Source organism: Apium graveolens, chromosome 10, assembly GCF_009905375.1.
Source record: "Apium graveolens cultivar Ventura chromosome 10, ASM990537v1, whole genome shotgun sequence".
Lineage (NCBI taxonomy): Eukaryota > Viridiplantae > Streptophyta > Magnoliopsida > Apiales > Apiaceae > Apium > Apium graveolens.
This window is the reverse complement of record NC_133656.1, coordinates 142,822,421-142,838,526: the sequence shown is the minus strand read 5'-3', so window position 1 is coordinate 142,838,526 and position 16,106 is coordinate 142,822,421. Positions and strand designations below refer to the sequence as shown.

General features: G+C 35.7%; 1 protein-coding gene across 1 annotated transcript; it reads left to right on the top strand.

The window, feature by feature from the left end:
* Positions 1–724: 724 nt before the first annotated feature.
* On the top strand, positions 725–5,808 carry LOC141692802 (chaperonin CPN60-2, mitochondrial-like). The gene is made up of 18 exons (XM_074497744.1): positions 725–857; positions 968–992; positions 1,109–1,240; positions 1,747–1,906; positions 2,052–2,227; positions 2,364–2,459; positions 2,943–3,047; positions 3,232–3,318; positions 3,393–3,482; positions 3,590–3,670; positions 3,764–3,832; positions 4,001–4,078; positions 4,170–4,265; positions 4,364–4,463; positions 4,539–4,642; positions 4,928–5,033; positions 5,140–5,218; positions 5,335–5,808. Exons 1-18 carry the CDS (start codon positions 820–822, stop codon positions 5,447–5,449), a joined length of 1,737 nt encoding a protein of 578 aa, XP_074353845.1. The 5' UTR covers positions 725–819; the 3' UTR covers positions 5,450–5,808.
* Positions 5,809–16,106: the final 10,298 nt, after the last annotated feature.

The window sequence follows — 16,106 nt, the reverse complement described above, 5'->3', positions numbered from 1 at the left end:
ACGGAGCGTAAGTCCGGGCTCATCAAGGAGGAGACTCCGGGGTGATCAGGGATTATCATCGTCCGTCATTGTATGAGACAGATGAGAGAAGAGACTAAAGAGTAAAAGCGTGAAAATTGGAACCGTATGTAGGGGTAGATGGATCAGAGAAGAATGAGCTGAATGTAGTGTAAAAGGAGGGCATATAAGTAAATTTACTTAGTAAAAGGAGGGCATAAAAGTAAATTTAGTTACAAAAGCCTTTAGGCTTTATTAGTTAAATAAATAGATATAGCAACTCAAGGAAAAGATTTCATGTATGCTAAATAGAAGCAAAATAGCAAAATTCTCCATATTTGGTGCTAAATATAAACTAGTATAAATATTTATCTTCAGTTCCTGAAATATTTTTTTAGCTAGTTTTTTTGTTTTCTTTTTTAAATTTTACTAATCCTGATAAATATAAACCAGTATAAATATTTATCTTCGGTCCTTGAAATATTTTTTTAGCTATCTGTTTTTTTTTCTTTTTTAAATTTTACTAATCCTGATAAATAAATTCGTTTTTCTATAAAACATAACATATTCAATCAATGCTTAGCAATGACAAAATACCTGGAATCCAGCCCAAGATTTAATTTGGATTAGAACTCATCACGGCGGGCACAGTATAGAAAGACAAAACACCCAGCCCAAAACTCCCTAATCAGGCCCAATAACCTTTGTCTCTCGTCCAAGTCAAGTCTCGTTCAACAAAACCCTGAACCCTAATATACCTCTCTCTCTCTCTCTCTCTCTCTCTCTCTCTCCCTTACATACACACACACACACACTTCGACAATGTATCGCTTCGCCACCAAGCTCGCCTCCAAATCTCTGTAAGTATAGTCACCCACGCACATGTATTTTCACTTTTTTTTTTCAAAATTAACCTACTAATTCTTTATATATATATATATTTAATTTTTGTGATAATTTTGTGTTGTAGGATTGCTAGGAATGCTAATCAACAGGTAAATCAACTTAATTTTGTTTAAAGTTCCCACCTTTACAACAAATTAGTTGTTTAATTACGATTTCTTATTTTTTCTGTTTTTTTATAATTTTATTGGGGAATGTGTGATTATAGTTTGCTAGTAGATTAGCTTGGAGTCGTAATTATGCTGCCAAAGACATTAAATTTGGTGTCGAAGCTCGAGCGATGATGCTTCGAGGCGTTGAAGAGCTCGCAGATGCTGTTAAAGTCACCATGGGACCTAAAGTATGTTGTTTATTGCTTCTTGCTGATTTTTCGTGTTTTTTAATTTAATGTAGACCTATTTGATATTTTTCGATAAATTGGAAAAATTGGAGAGATTGTAAGTTTCTATGTTTGTAGTTATTGTATTAAATTGATCGTTTTTCGGCTAAGATTTTGTTCTTTGTTGTTTGATTTAATGTTGCAATTTTCTTTATAGTCTATGCACCTAGGTTAACCTAGTAAAAAAGCAAACTGAGTATTGAAAGCCGAGAATGCATTATTTATGTGGGCATAGATTTATAATGTAATAGAAGGATGATGGTTAATGGAATGGAGTAAATTTATATAGTGACAACTGGAGGTGTGTACATTGCTAAAGATTCCCACAATTTTAAATAGCTATATGATATGTATGTTTCTTTAGGATTGTGTATGTGGTACTGTGAATGATCTTGCAAAATTATATTATGATTTGGAGCTTGTGTTTAGTAATATTTATTTTAGTTTTCTTGCTGAATTTATGATAGGGGCGCAATGTCGTCTTGGAACAAAGTTATGGGGCTCCTAAAGTGACCAAAGATGGTGTCACTGTTGCAAAGAGTATCGAGTTCAAGGATAGAGTGAAGAATGTTGGTGCTAGCCTTGTAAAGCAGGTTGCGAATGCTACAAATGATGTTGCTGGGGATGGTATGATTTCATATAAGTTGACTAGGTTTTTTGAAAGTAGATACTGCTCCTTGAGAGAGAATTTTATTTGAGTGAAATCCTGACTATTATTAGGTCTTGAGTAAGTATAGCTAATGGTACAATGCTCCTTTTTACATGTCTACAGGTACCACCTGTGCAACAATCCTCACTCGTGCAATATACTCAGAAGGGTGCAAATCTGTGGCAGCAGGAATGAACGCAATGGATCTCAGACGTGGAATCAATATGGCTGTTGATGCTGTTGTCACAAACTTGAAGAGCCGTGCACGGATGATTAGCACATCTGAGGAAATAGCCCAGGTTTGGTTTTCTTAGCTCCAAGGATTATTGTATTTAATATTTGTTTGTTGACTTGTCATATTAATATACAAGTTAAGACTAAGAGAACAATTATACATTGACTGAAATATTCATAGTTTTGTCGCGTTTTCAAAAGGTTGGCACAATATCAGCAAATGGAGATAGAGAAATTGGGGAACTTATTGCCAAGGCCATGGAAAAAGTCGGCAAAGAGGGAGTTATTACCATCGCTGTAAGTGACCTCTTAATGTCTTTACCTTGTTAATCCAATGCTAGTTCACATTGTGAATCTAGTAGTGGCTATTAATTTGGTATTAATTTTTTTATCCTGATCTGCAATTATGAGCTGTTAAATCTTTAAAATGGTCACATATACCTGCCAATGACCATCCTTTATTATGCCTTTTCATTGTTACATCACATACAGTCCGACATATATGTAAATATATAATATTGGCTGGGATGGTAGTAGCTTGACACCTGTTCCTGTTGTTAAGTCGGGAGTACTAACTGTGTACTTTTATCTAATTCATATTTATTGTAAGTTATGATGATAAGCTTTCCTTCTGAAGCTTCTACTGAAGTTTTTTTGATTACTTTAATGACCTAGCGCTTGTGGTTGTCCATACAAGAGAGCATTAAATTGAGACTTTCTCTTTCAGAGATTTAGTTTCAACTCTTTTGTAAATTTATTCTCTATGTGCAACTGTTTCAGGATGGGAAAACTCTATACAATGAACTAGAAGTGGTTGAGGGAATGAAGTTGGACAGAGGCTACATCTCCCCTTATTTTATAACCAATACAAAAAACCAAAAATGTGTAAGCAATTTTAATTTTAATCAAAGTCATTTCTTAATTAATTTGTTTTTTAGTTTTTTGATAGTTGGGTCATGTCTTAATTAATTTGTTTATAGTTTTTTGATAGTTGGAATTCTTTTAATCGTGCAATCATTTAACTCTTAATTAATTATTTTATGTTTTTTCGGTTCTTATTCCTGGACAGGAATTGGATGATCCATTAATATTGATTCATGAGAAAAAAATATCCAACTTGAATGCTGTGGTGAAAGTGCTCGAGTTGGCTTTAAAGGTAGATTGTGGTTAACACCAATATGCGTGTCTTCCTTTTTTAAATTAAATAACAGTTTTACTGTGTATTTGCAGAAACAAAGACCTTTGTTGATAGTTTCTGAAGATGTCGAAAGTGAAGCATTAGCAACTCTCATCTTGAATAAGCTTCGTGCTGGAATTAAGGTTTATTGGGACCTTTTTTTGGAAAAAATGATGAATAGTTTTCTTCATTATAGGTTTGTTATCTAAATTTACATTTCGATGATGTTGATTGGGGTATGGATCTGTAGGTTTGTGCCATAAAAGCTCCTGGATTTGGAGAGAACAGGAAAGCGAGTTTGCAAGACCTTGCGGTCCTCACTGGAGGCACAGTAAGCTCATCTTGATTATAATCTATATGGTTAAATGTTGTAATGCTGCTTCCTCACTTGTTTGTTTTCATAATTTTTTTGTGCATCTCATAGGTCATAACTGATGAGCTTGGTATGACTCTTGAAAAAGTTGGAATTGAAATGCTTGGGTCCTGCAAAAAGGTGGAAACCTACTCAGTTTTCTTTCTCTTAACGAATCCTGACCGATTTATGATAATTTTACTCATGCATTTTGGAATCATGAACGTCTCTCGTTTCATGTACTAGCATTTCCTGCAATATGCTTGCTAATTTATGGGCTTTTATATGCGGAATTGTGGATACTTTTAGGTTACCATTTCAAAGGACGACACCGTTATCCTTGACGGGGCAGGTGACAAGAAAGCTATCGAAGAACGATGTGAGCAGGTTAGGGCTCAGTTTACTATTTATTTGAATTCTGTTTAGCTCCAATCAATTTGTTTCTCAGTTGCATGGTTTCAATTTTCTGCTGACACAGTTAAGATCATCAATTGAGTTGAGCACATCTGATTATGACAAGGAGAAGCATCAGGATAGGCTAGCGAAGCTTTCTGGTGGTGTTGCTGTCTTAAAGGTAAGATTCTCTTAGCAAGAGTTTCCTTGTGTAATAAAGTAACACCAATTAAATCATGGCCGGGCTGAAAAAAGTAATTTCAATTTGAGCTTTGACAGATTGGAGGAGCTAGCGAAGTCGAGGTTGGTGAAAAGAAGGACAGAGTAACTGATGCCTTAAATGCTACAAAGGCAGCAGTGGAAGAAGGAATAGTACCAGGTAAACTCAAATATTTTAATTCTTATGATTCATGATTGACATGAACATAAATTAAGTTGGTGGTTATGTTTGCAGGGGGTGGTGTAGCTCTTCTTTATGCCTCAAAGGAACTTGAGAACCTGCATGCTGCCAATTTTGATCAGAAGATTGGTATCCAAATTATTCAAAGTGCTCTCAAGGTTTGTTGTTTAAGTGCATCATCAATTTATGTTTTTTTTGTTGCAAAATAGTTATTAATGCATAGTTCCTCTGAATTAATTGATTTATCTTTGGTTTGCTAGAGGAACTTTGTGATATTTGGTTACTCAATTATTCCGGACATGGTTAAATAATACCTGAAAAGTAGTTGAATAAACTCAGATATTTGATGTTCTTTTAATGAATTCCATTGGTATCTAAAGTTGTGATAAGTTGAACTTTTTGAAATCAGAAGTGAAATGATAACGCGAGAATGTCTTGTTTAGGCACCTGTGCATACAATTGTTTCCAATGCTGGAGTTGAGGGAGCTGTTGTGGTGGGTAAACTTCTGGAGCAGGATGATCCCGATCTTGGATATGATGCTGCTAAAGGTTTCTTTCCACCCTCCGGTTTTGTAAGAACTGCATATATATGTTGTCGTTGAATCATTTTTAACGTTGACATTTTTTTTTGTTTTTTGTTGCTCTTTTGCATTAGGTGCGTATGTGGACATGGTCAAAGCTGGAATCATAGACCCATTGAAGGTCATCAGGACAGCTTTGGTAGATGCTGCAAGGTGAATTAGTTTTTTCTTTATAAATATATATATAGCTAAATGGTAAATAGTTTACATTATCGAGAAGTTGTTTCTTTTTTAACTTGAGAATTTATATGCGTTCTGTGACTATGTAGTGTCTCCTCTTTGTTGACTACAACTGAGGCTGTCATAGTAGAACTTCCAAATGATGACAAGGAAATGTCAGCACCGGGAGGTGGCATGGGAGGCATGGGTGGCATGGGTTTCTAATTACCATTAGCTGACATATCTGTAGCCCATCTCAGTGACGATACTTGACCATATATATGAGATGTAGAAGAGAAAACTAATTTAGGTGAAGTTTATTATAATGACTCGCGGAACCTCATTCATTTTCAATTTTCATTTTGTATTAATATATAAATGCTTCTTGGAAAGTCTAGTACGGGAACATTCTGAGAGCCGAACCTTTTGGAATGCTAAAACAACTGCCTTTTACTGCTGGGTCAGAATTAGCAGTTCCCCATTTGTATATTTCCCCATGTACAAGTTTTACCTTCGAATATAGATTCATTTTGCCAATTGTGAGGTAGAATATTTTTCTATCTACCGAGAATTTTCTTCTCTAATTATGTTTGAATTGCATATTTGATTTCCTTATCAACTTGGTAGAATTTGTTTCACTTCTGACATTTTAAGTTATAATAAGAAAAATTGAATATGAAGGTATTTCTAGTAGGTACATCATATTGGACTCGTGTATACCTTTGTAGTCTGTTCCATGCTACTTTAGTCAGTTCCATGCTTGTGCTAATGCACAACTGCTTCTCTGGTTATTTTGAACAAGATTTACTAGTGATAGTATCTCTTCATCCATGACTTAAAAAGGAAAAATGTATTAGATTCAAATTGGGTGTTTACTGGAAACTGAATACGAATAACAATCATAGAACACCCTGCACGATGAGAATTAGATAAGACCCAGGGCTTGTGATATAATTTCTCCGTTAAATAAGTGATTAGTTTTTTAAATAATTAAAAAGCTTTTTAAAATGAAAATTACGTAGTTTAATATAGGTAATTTTAGGAAATTATCTATAGTTAACCGTAGATTCATTTTTTTGATAATTTTTTTACTAAACGCTACAACTATGGATCCATTTTACTTATATATATGTATATAAAATTTGTATTTAAATAATCGGTTCAATTTCAGTTTTTTCAGTTTAGTTTTAAAAATTTGAATAAAATATTGTGCAAAACGTGTAATACTGTTAATTTTTCCTTCAGTTTCAACGAAATCATTTTTTTCATCCATTTAATAAAGAGTTAATTGCACAACATGTGGCTCAAACATCCGAAATTTTGCATTTTGTGTGGCCGAATTAACTAAACTAGCAAAAGAGGGGCTGAACTTTCCAAATACGTGCAAAGAAGTGACAACACCCCGATTAAAAAGTTCTAATGAGCTTGTTTGTATCAAAGATCATGCATCTTTTTTATTTTTGACGGAGGCGGATCTGGGGTTCAGAGGGGTCCCTGCCCCCTGAGATTTGAATAAATAGTGAATAGTTTGTATCATAAACGTATTGTTGCTTCAGTTTAACTGGTTGTTCATTTAGTTTTGTACACTGATATCTGGGATTCAGAGGGGTCCCTGCCCCTGAGATTTGAATAAATAGTGAATAGTTTGTATCATAAACGTATTGTTGCTTCAATTCAGCTGGTTGTTCATTTAGTTTTGTACACTGAACATGAGAGTCCAATTCCTCCCGGCTGCTTTTTAGTTCTCTTTTTTCCCAGCTGCTTTTTAGTTCTCTTTTTTCAGTTTTCTCTTTATTTTTGCTGCTCTAGTAGAACTCTTCTGCAATGAAATTACAAATTATCCCTTAAATTATCCCTTTAATATTTTGAAAGGTTAATATCTAAAATTGTATTCATGTAACTAAAAATTCTACTTCCCTAAATTTTATTCTTACGTCTGCCACTGGTTACACATACACACGCACCCTTCTTGCTTTTGAAAAGATTCGAACCCTCGATATCCGGATATGTCGCTAGATCAAGAGGAGTTGGGTAAAGGGAGCGACATATATGTTTCTCAGAGATATAGAGATATGAATAGTGTACAATTTACAGAAACATGTCATCAATTTATGTAGAAGTCCGATCTAGTCAGTTAAAAATGTAAAGCCTCCGAAAACTGATTTTGGATAGAATGAGCCGTTGGCATGAATCTCAACCAGAAAGGCACTAACTTAAGGGATCAAACTGTATCTCAAGCATGACTGTAATAAATATTAAAAATATCATACTAATAGGATATGTATTATCAGTTTATCACCAACATCAACAACTAGATGAGTTTCCATAAAATAGGATACTATCTAGATAAATTTATTTGTAAAGTTATCAAATTGTAAACCTATCTCTTAACTTGTAAATTCTATCACTTATCTTTGTAAATCCCCTTGTATAAATACTTGTATCAACATGATGAATATATCAAGTTCCATATAATTATATTCTCTACTTTTACATGATATCAGTTAAAAGCCAGGTTAATCAAAACACTCATTCTGCATAATAAATCTCCTTTTGAGTCTTTATTTCTAAAATTAACAAAATTCATAAATTGCGGGTATTTGGTTGCCTTTGTTACGTACTTTCTCGGATAATATCAATTTTGATTTTTGATCGTAATTAATGTTTTTTATTAAATTAGGCGAGTGTGAGTTTTGTTGTTTTGATATATTATAAATTTTGTGACATCCTGCTCAAATGCCAATTTTTTTTTGCAAAATTCAAGTTTAGTGTCAATTCCAAGTTTGAAATAAAGCGAAATTTATTAACCCAAATGCAACCAACTTACTGGATGTGGGATTAAAGTATGAAAAAAAATCGATCTTCTTTTTAATTTTTTTCAATTTTTTTTCGTTTCATTTTCAGTTGTGCCCTTTAATGGGATTGACTTATTGGTAAAATTATTTTTCCCTCTTTCCATTATCTTGCCCTTTTTCATTCTTATGTGCTATAGACTATAGTGGGAGTAGCCCGGTGCACATTTGTGATCCTTCATTTCCTCACTATGGTTTAGAATTATAGATTCGTTTATTATACCAAAAATCAAAACTCTTTGGGCAGAATTATCATCTCTTGAACCACACGCTCCATGTATTTTCACTATGAGCAAGATTTAGTCAATCGTAATCATCGAGACATGATGGCAATAGTGTTTCTCCAGTGTCTTCATGATAAATTCTCCATTATCCGCTCTAATATCTAACTCATGGAGCCTCTTCCATCAATTGACAAAATGTTCAATTTCGTGGAACAAGAGGAATCAAAACAATATATTAATAACTCGACCGTTCCCTCTGTTGATTCTAAGGCTGATTCTTACAATTTCGTGGACCGTCATCAAATAACAAGCATCCTCAACCTCATTATAATCATTTCAATACACATGGTCATACTCGAGAAACTTACTTTAAGACCCATGGCAACCCATCAGGCCCATAGTCCAATCGAAATATAATTAGGAACACTATTGACCCTAATGTCAATATCATTGCTGCTGCGATTGTTCCAACTGATTCATTTCAGAATCCATTTGCTAATCTTACAAAGGTGAAATATCAAAAAAAATTCGTCACTGTGAATGATAATCCTGCTCGCATGACTTGTGATGATACTGCTTGTTGGGTATAATTCTAACTACACAGCAACAATGGGCAGTTATATATATAATAACAAGAACATGACAAATAACCAATTAACGAAATAAAACACGAAGGCAATAACAAACTATAAAGACTGTAATTGACAAAGAAAGTAAAGAAAACTTATCTTTTATCGCTTTCCAAATTCTAATAAGAAGAAGAACACAACAGCTGAGTTGTCAAACCCTTCAAGAGGACTTGACTGTTCTTGAAGAGATTATTGCCCCCCACTTAAGCTGTGATGGAATGCAGCAATATCGCTTCCAGGATAAAACAACAACATATCAATCTGGCCACAGAACCAACAATGATCAACGGCGACTCGCACCTCAGTTTGCCCAAAAAACCTATGCAACTCATATATGTTTGCGAGGTAGGCACCGAGACTTGTGTTATTTTAATCTCAAGTATACCTCTCAATATATAGGCATCTCAAGTTGCTCTTCTTCTATTTTACTCGATGTGGTACACCAAGTAACAAAACAGAAAAAGTAAACAAAATGGGTTTTCCTTATTATTTATATTATATCCTGATTAATTAATATTAATATTACAAAATATATTCAGAGTATGATTAAAATAATCCTTACTCAATATATTTTATATTAATAATTAAATAATCAATATAAATAATTAAACTAGTAATAGAAAAAAAAAATATAAGAGTTCCCACTAGCACTAGGCCACACAAGCATTACACTTATGCTAGTAGTTGTAAACAACACTAATACAAGATGCTATATAAACTCAATATCTTTCTTTTACAATACCAATGTGGGACAAAATCCCCATAACCCATTTCAAACAAGCAACTTTGTCTCAATATATTCATGGATTCCACTAAGAAAATATCTTAGATCCAAATATGAAAGTTTAAGTCCTCATGTCAAGGAACAACCTCCAAGTGTTAGTTTCCGGAAATCATATCAAGAACATATATAAAATATGCCTCAAACTTTCCATTTTCTAACAATCCCCCACAAATCCATAATTAAATTACATACCAGATTTTATCATGACTTGCTTTTCAGAGTCGGTACCCTCCCGGGTTTGAACCCTCCTAAGTCCTCTACTTCGATGGCTACCGGATACAGATGGAATGTTTCACCTTGAATCTTTATCCGTTGGGTGTAACCACACTCCATAGACGGTGACAAGTCAAAGGCTATGGTGCCAATCTACGGCTTTGAGACATTAATGGTCATGTCTCGATCCTCTTCGTCGAATTTTTCGAGGAATAACCCTTTCCTCTAATTGCGACCACACAATTACATTCGCTTAGCTGGGCATCTCCAGAGATGTACTGCTATCATCTCGTCAAACGACTTGACCCCATTCAGAGTTCAAATAACTCTTGCTAACTAGCAGTTCAAGTACCTCTTAAGGTTTATAGGGAATAAACTCAGATACATAAGTATCTAAATGTATATGGTAGAGGTACTACCAATTCATCCTTACAACTTGTTATTACCACATTGAATACACTTCGATGGATCTCCTCTCAGGTGTATTGGGTTCCCGCTGTTGATGAATTATGATGGGTTACCAGTCCCATCCCCAACCTCGACTTAAGGACTATAGCATGCTCAATCCCTTTAGTCAGCGGATCAGCTATATTATCCTGAGTTCCTATGAACTCTATAGCAATAATCCTATCACGCACAAGACCCCTTGTAGACTTTAGTCTAACTTGGATGTGTCTCTTTATTTTAGCATTATACTTTACACTTCTGACTTTGTCGATAGTTGTACGGCTATCACAATGAACAGAAATGGCAGGAAGCGGCTTGCTTACTACAGGTAACATACTCATGAGTCCATGTAACCATTCAGCCTCTGTCTCCGTGGCATCAAGTGCACACAACTCAGCCTCAAAAGTAGACCGAGTAATCAAAGTCTGTCTAGAAGACTTTCAGGACACTGCTCCACCCGCAAGGGTAAACACATATCCAGTCACTCCATTGGAACCAGATTTCTTAGCTATCCAACTTGCATCACTGTACCCCTCGAGTACCCCCGGAAATCTCCGGTAATGTAAGCCAAGGGAAATAGCTCCCTTCAGATATCTAAGAACTCTATCCAGTGCCTCCCAATGAGTCTTGTTTGGACAGCTTGTATATCTAGCCAACTTAGACACAGAATAAGAAATATCTGGCCTAGTCACATTAGCAAGATATTGCAAACTCCCAATAATCTAAGAATACCTTAACTGAGACACAGAAACTCCTGAACTATTCTTGACTAAGGCAACTTTTGAATCATATGGTGTACTAGCGATTCTACAATTTGAATAACCATACTTCTCAAGTATAGATTTCTCTATATAATGAGACTATGACAAAGTTATTCCATCAGTTGACTGAGTCAACTTGATCCCAAGAATCACACTAGCTTCACCCATATCCTTCATCTCAAAGTGCATCTTGAAGAAAATCTTTGTCTCGTTAATAATCTCAATATTGGTTCCAAACAACAAGATATCATCTACATACAAGCACACGATCACACAATCATTACATCTAACCTTATAGTAGACACACTTGTCACTTTCATTAACTAAAAAAATTGAAGTCTAAAACAGTTTCATCAAACTTTTATGCCAGTCTATAGGTGCTTGTTTAAGGTCATAGATGGACTTGACTAGTCTACATACTTTCCTCTCATTACCAGAAGCAACAAATCCCTCAAGCTGATCCATATAAATCTCTTCTTCAAGGTCACCATGAAGAAAAACTGTCTTTACATCCATTTGATGGATGATAAGACCATGTACAGAATCCAATGCAATAAGCATTCTGATTGTTGTCATTCGGGCAACTGGAGAATATGTATCAAAATAATCAATGCCTTCCATTTTCCTAAAGCCCTTAGCAACTAACCTAGCCTTGTACTTATTTATTGAGCCATCAGGGTTTAGCTTCCTCTTGAAGATCCATTTACATCCAATAGTAGAACACCCTGGAGGGAGATCAACTAACTCCCATGTTCCGTTTGAAATAATTGAGTCAATTTCACTCTTTAAAGCGCCTTTCCAATGCCTTAACTCCGAAGAATCCTTGGCTTGACGGAAAGTTAAAGGCTCATCCTCGACATTGTAAGTGATAAAGTCACTTCCAAAGTCCTTGACTACCTTTGCACGCTTACTCCTTCTAGGTTCCTCTACTTCGTTAGGAGTAGAGCTATTACCAGGATCCACCCCCACATTTGTCATCTATTCCACATGATCAGGAATAGAACTTGATGTGTGAGTGGGATCATCCTCAGAACTGCCCAAATATATACCAGTCTTCATTGGGAATACTTCCTCAAAGAAAGTTGCATCACGAAACTCAACTATCGTATTCGCCACAATACCATCTATGTCAGATTTTAATACTAAAAATCTCATAGCAGTTGTGGTTTCAAGATAGCCCAGAAAGATACAATCAACAGTTTTCGGACCCAATTTCTTTCTCTTGTGTTCAGGGAAAAGCACCTTAGTAAGGCACCCCCACACACGAAGATAACTCAAACTTGTCCTACGCTTTCTCCATAATTCATATGGTGTCTTGTCCATATGTTTCAGAGGAATTCTATTCAGAATATGGCAAGCCGTATTCAGAGCCTCTCCCCACATGTACTTAGGCAACCCAGAATTAATTATCATACTGTTAATCATGTCTTTAAAAGTTCTGTTCTTTCGTTCTGTCACCCATTAGACTCAGGTGTTTATGGTGGAGTAACCTCATGAACTGTACCATTGTTTGCGCAAAATTCATTAAACAAGGTACTCGTATACTCACCACCTCTATCAGACCTCAAACGTTTAAGTACTTTGCCAATTTGTGTTTCAGCTTCATTTTTATACATAATGAATTTATCTAGTGCTTCATCCTTATGTTTAAGCAAATAAACATAACACTATCTACTACAATCATCTACAGTGATCCTTAGTCAACACACCACCAAATTCACATATGTCTGAGTGTTCTAAATCTAACAAGTCTGAATCCCTAACAACATTATGAAAAGGTTTCCTTGGTTGTTTAGCAGTTACACACACTTGACACTTAGATTTCTTATCAATGGCGTACTTTGGAATCAACTCTAAATTAAACATATTCTTTAGAGCACCAAGATTTAAATGACCAAGTTGTAAGTGCCACAAATAAGATGATTCTACACAATTAACAGAAGGTGCAACACTATCATTAATAAAACCACCCAAAACGGGTTCAATATTTATTAAAAACAAACCATTAGACAAGTAACCCTTGCCAAAGAATGTAGCAGTATGAGTAATAACTATTTTATTACATTTTAAAGAAAGTTCAAAGCCGTTCTTAACTAAACAACTTCCACTTATAATATTTCTACGAATAGAGGGAACATGATTCACTCTAGTGAGAGATAGAATCCGCCCAGAAGCAAACTTCAGGTCCACGTTTCCTATTCCAAGCACTTGTGCAACACTAGCATTCCCCATCGTCACTGTCACTCCATGACTGTTGATAAGATACAAACAAGCTAATATCAGCACAAATATGTACATTAGCTCCAGTATCAATCAACCACTCACGTGACAGATAAGTGGAAAGTAGTACAGGGTGGTAAGTAACATACCAGTCATCGGTTCCAGAGGCAACAACCTCACCAATGACCATGTTAGCTACTGGCCCACTCGTGGTTCCAAGTCCAAGCACAATATTTGCTTGAGCTACCACTCCAGCTTTCTTAGCTTTCTTACTTGGACAGTCCTTGCTCCAATGACCAACCCGTCCACAAGACCAACATGGTTTGTTCGCCTTTGGTTTCTTAGCCTTGTTCTTGTCAGGTTTAGTGTTAGCCTTCTTAGTAACTACCTTTCTTTTCTGTCCTACAGTCACTACATTTACCTTAGAGCTCCCATGTTCCACAGGCAACACATGTCCCTATTTGGACTTGTGCTGCTCCCGTACTGAGATGTCCAACATCAAGTTGGTCCATGTGATATCTGTTAGGGCGAAATCACGCACTAATATTCACGCAAGTATACGCGTTCGCAAGTAATATAGAATACTTTCTAGTTCGTTCCCTCAGAGACTCAGACTAAATTATTGTCTAATTAAACTCACTCACCAATGTATGATTACTTCTCAATGTTAAGATAATAACACTTAAAATTGTTGATTAAATATTAACTATAATTAACTACTTAACTAACACTTCAATTTATCAATAATAAAACACTCATGAGATCACAACTTCATTATTACTTCCTTCTATAGCCATTGTTATTACCTTTAGCATGTGACAGTGATGACATTAATTGAATAACAGAAACTGATAAAAGCCAACTTTCATTGTACTAATACCATTCTACCAAGCATCCACAATTAAGATAGAAGTTGAATAGTCATCAATTATGTTGAGTTCCTATATGTCTACAGAAATTGACAACACAACGATTTAAGCACAAGTTATTCCTTTTGATTACATAGGGCAAATAAAACTGTTAGAGTTACCCACTAATCATGCACAACGTACATGAACCTATGCTAGCATGGCAAGTTCTAAATCTCAAGATCCACCGTCGCTTCTCAAGAGATTAACACCCTATCTTATATGTTCGCGACGCACATAAGACGAATACGCACAACCAATACTAGATATCATGCAATCATCACACACTAAAGTATTAAACAATTAACTAAAGAATTTCATAATAAATCCGTTGCAACCCCATGATCACGATTAGCCCATAATAGAACTTATCGCCATCATGGGTTCATATGAAATCATGATAATCAACACAAGAAAATAATAACTAAACTAATTATATTAAAACAGAGTACGTCACAAGAGTAAATAAGTCAAAGCAAGAAAACTAGCATCCAACGTTACAACGAAACAAGAATCACAAGAATATATGCTTCCTCTTCACTGCAGTGTGCTAAATCGGTCTTCTTCCTTATCTCCTTCGCTTCTTGCGCAAAACACAATCTAAAACATAATCTCCTTCTTATTCTCTATGAAAACGTCTCAAATCTACTTATATAATAGTCCCATAAAACTCAGATTACATAGAAGTTGGAAGCCAAACAGAAGTAGAAGTCTAAAATAATTCAGCTTTTTCCCCGACCCTGCGCGGCCGCTCAGCATTTCTGCGCGGACGCGCAAGGCTGCTGCGCGGCCGCTCAGCATTGCTGCGCGGGCGCGCAGGACCCTACTGGAAAAATTCCAGGTTTGCTCCGTTTCTTCGCCGTAATCTGCCCGTTCTCTTCCTCTCGCAATGGTGAACACATGCCAAGGCTTATTCTTGATGATTCCTCCTCCGAAATGCAACTAATACCCTGAAATGCATAAACACTAGAAAAACGCATCAAATACACAAAATACTTGATTTCAAGACACCAATTTAAGCCATTTTAAGACGTTCTAAGTGGTATAAAATGCCACTTATCACACCCCCAAACTTAAATCGATGCTTGTCCTCAAGCGTCACAGACTCAAAACAAATAAAAATATGCATGAATGCAATCTATATGAAAATGCAACGATCCCCCTTACTACAATTAACCAACCAAATTGTCACGTCTCAACGAATGCAGTTAGACACTAAAGATCAATAAACTCATGCAAACGGACATACAGCCAAAAACGTGGTGTGTGCAAATGCTTAACAGATATGCTTCGGAACTAGACCAATTACTATGACTAGACTATCCTCAAGGCAATCCTACGATTATACAAAGAATAAAAATTCTAGGCACAAAGTGATATACAACACTACAAGAACTCTGGAGCTTACTACGGAATCGTGCTTTTTATTTACAACTCAAATGCTTATTTGACCGTGCAATGAGTGAGGTCACAAAAGACTTATACAATGGTATCCACGTAACGAGCGTTAGGTTAGCGGATCCCAGACTCTAAAAGCCTTAGGTCACTAGGCACAAAGTCCCCTAAGAACTTAATAACTCGAATACCAAAGAGCCCACTCTTGATCAATTATGCAAAAATTAATTTTTTTTTTTTGAGCAAGTGCGTTTCGCTCCATCTTGCTCAACCCTAGACTACTCACATAACATGCGAGCCGGCTACTAGCCATTTGACGCCTAGCCACAACTAGCAACAAATTCCATTTTTACTCCATTTTTTTCTTTTTCATGCCTTTACCACTAAGAACCTATTATCAAATTCTAAGCATAATAAATAGATTATCCTCGAAAATAATCAGATCATAA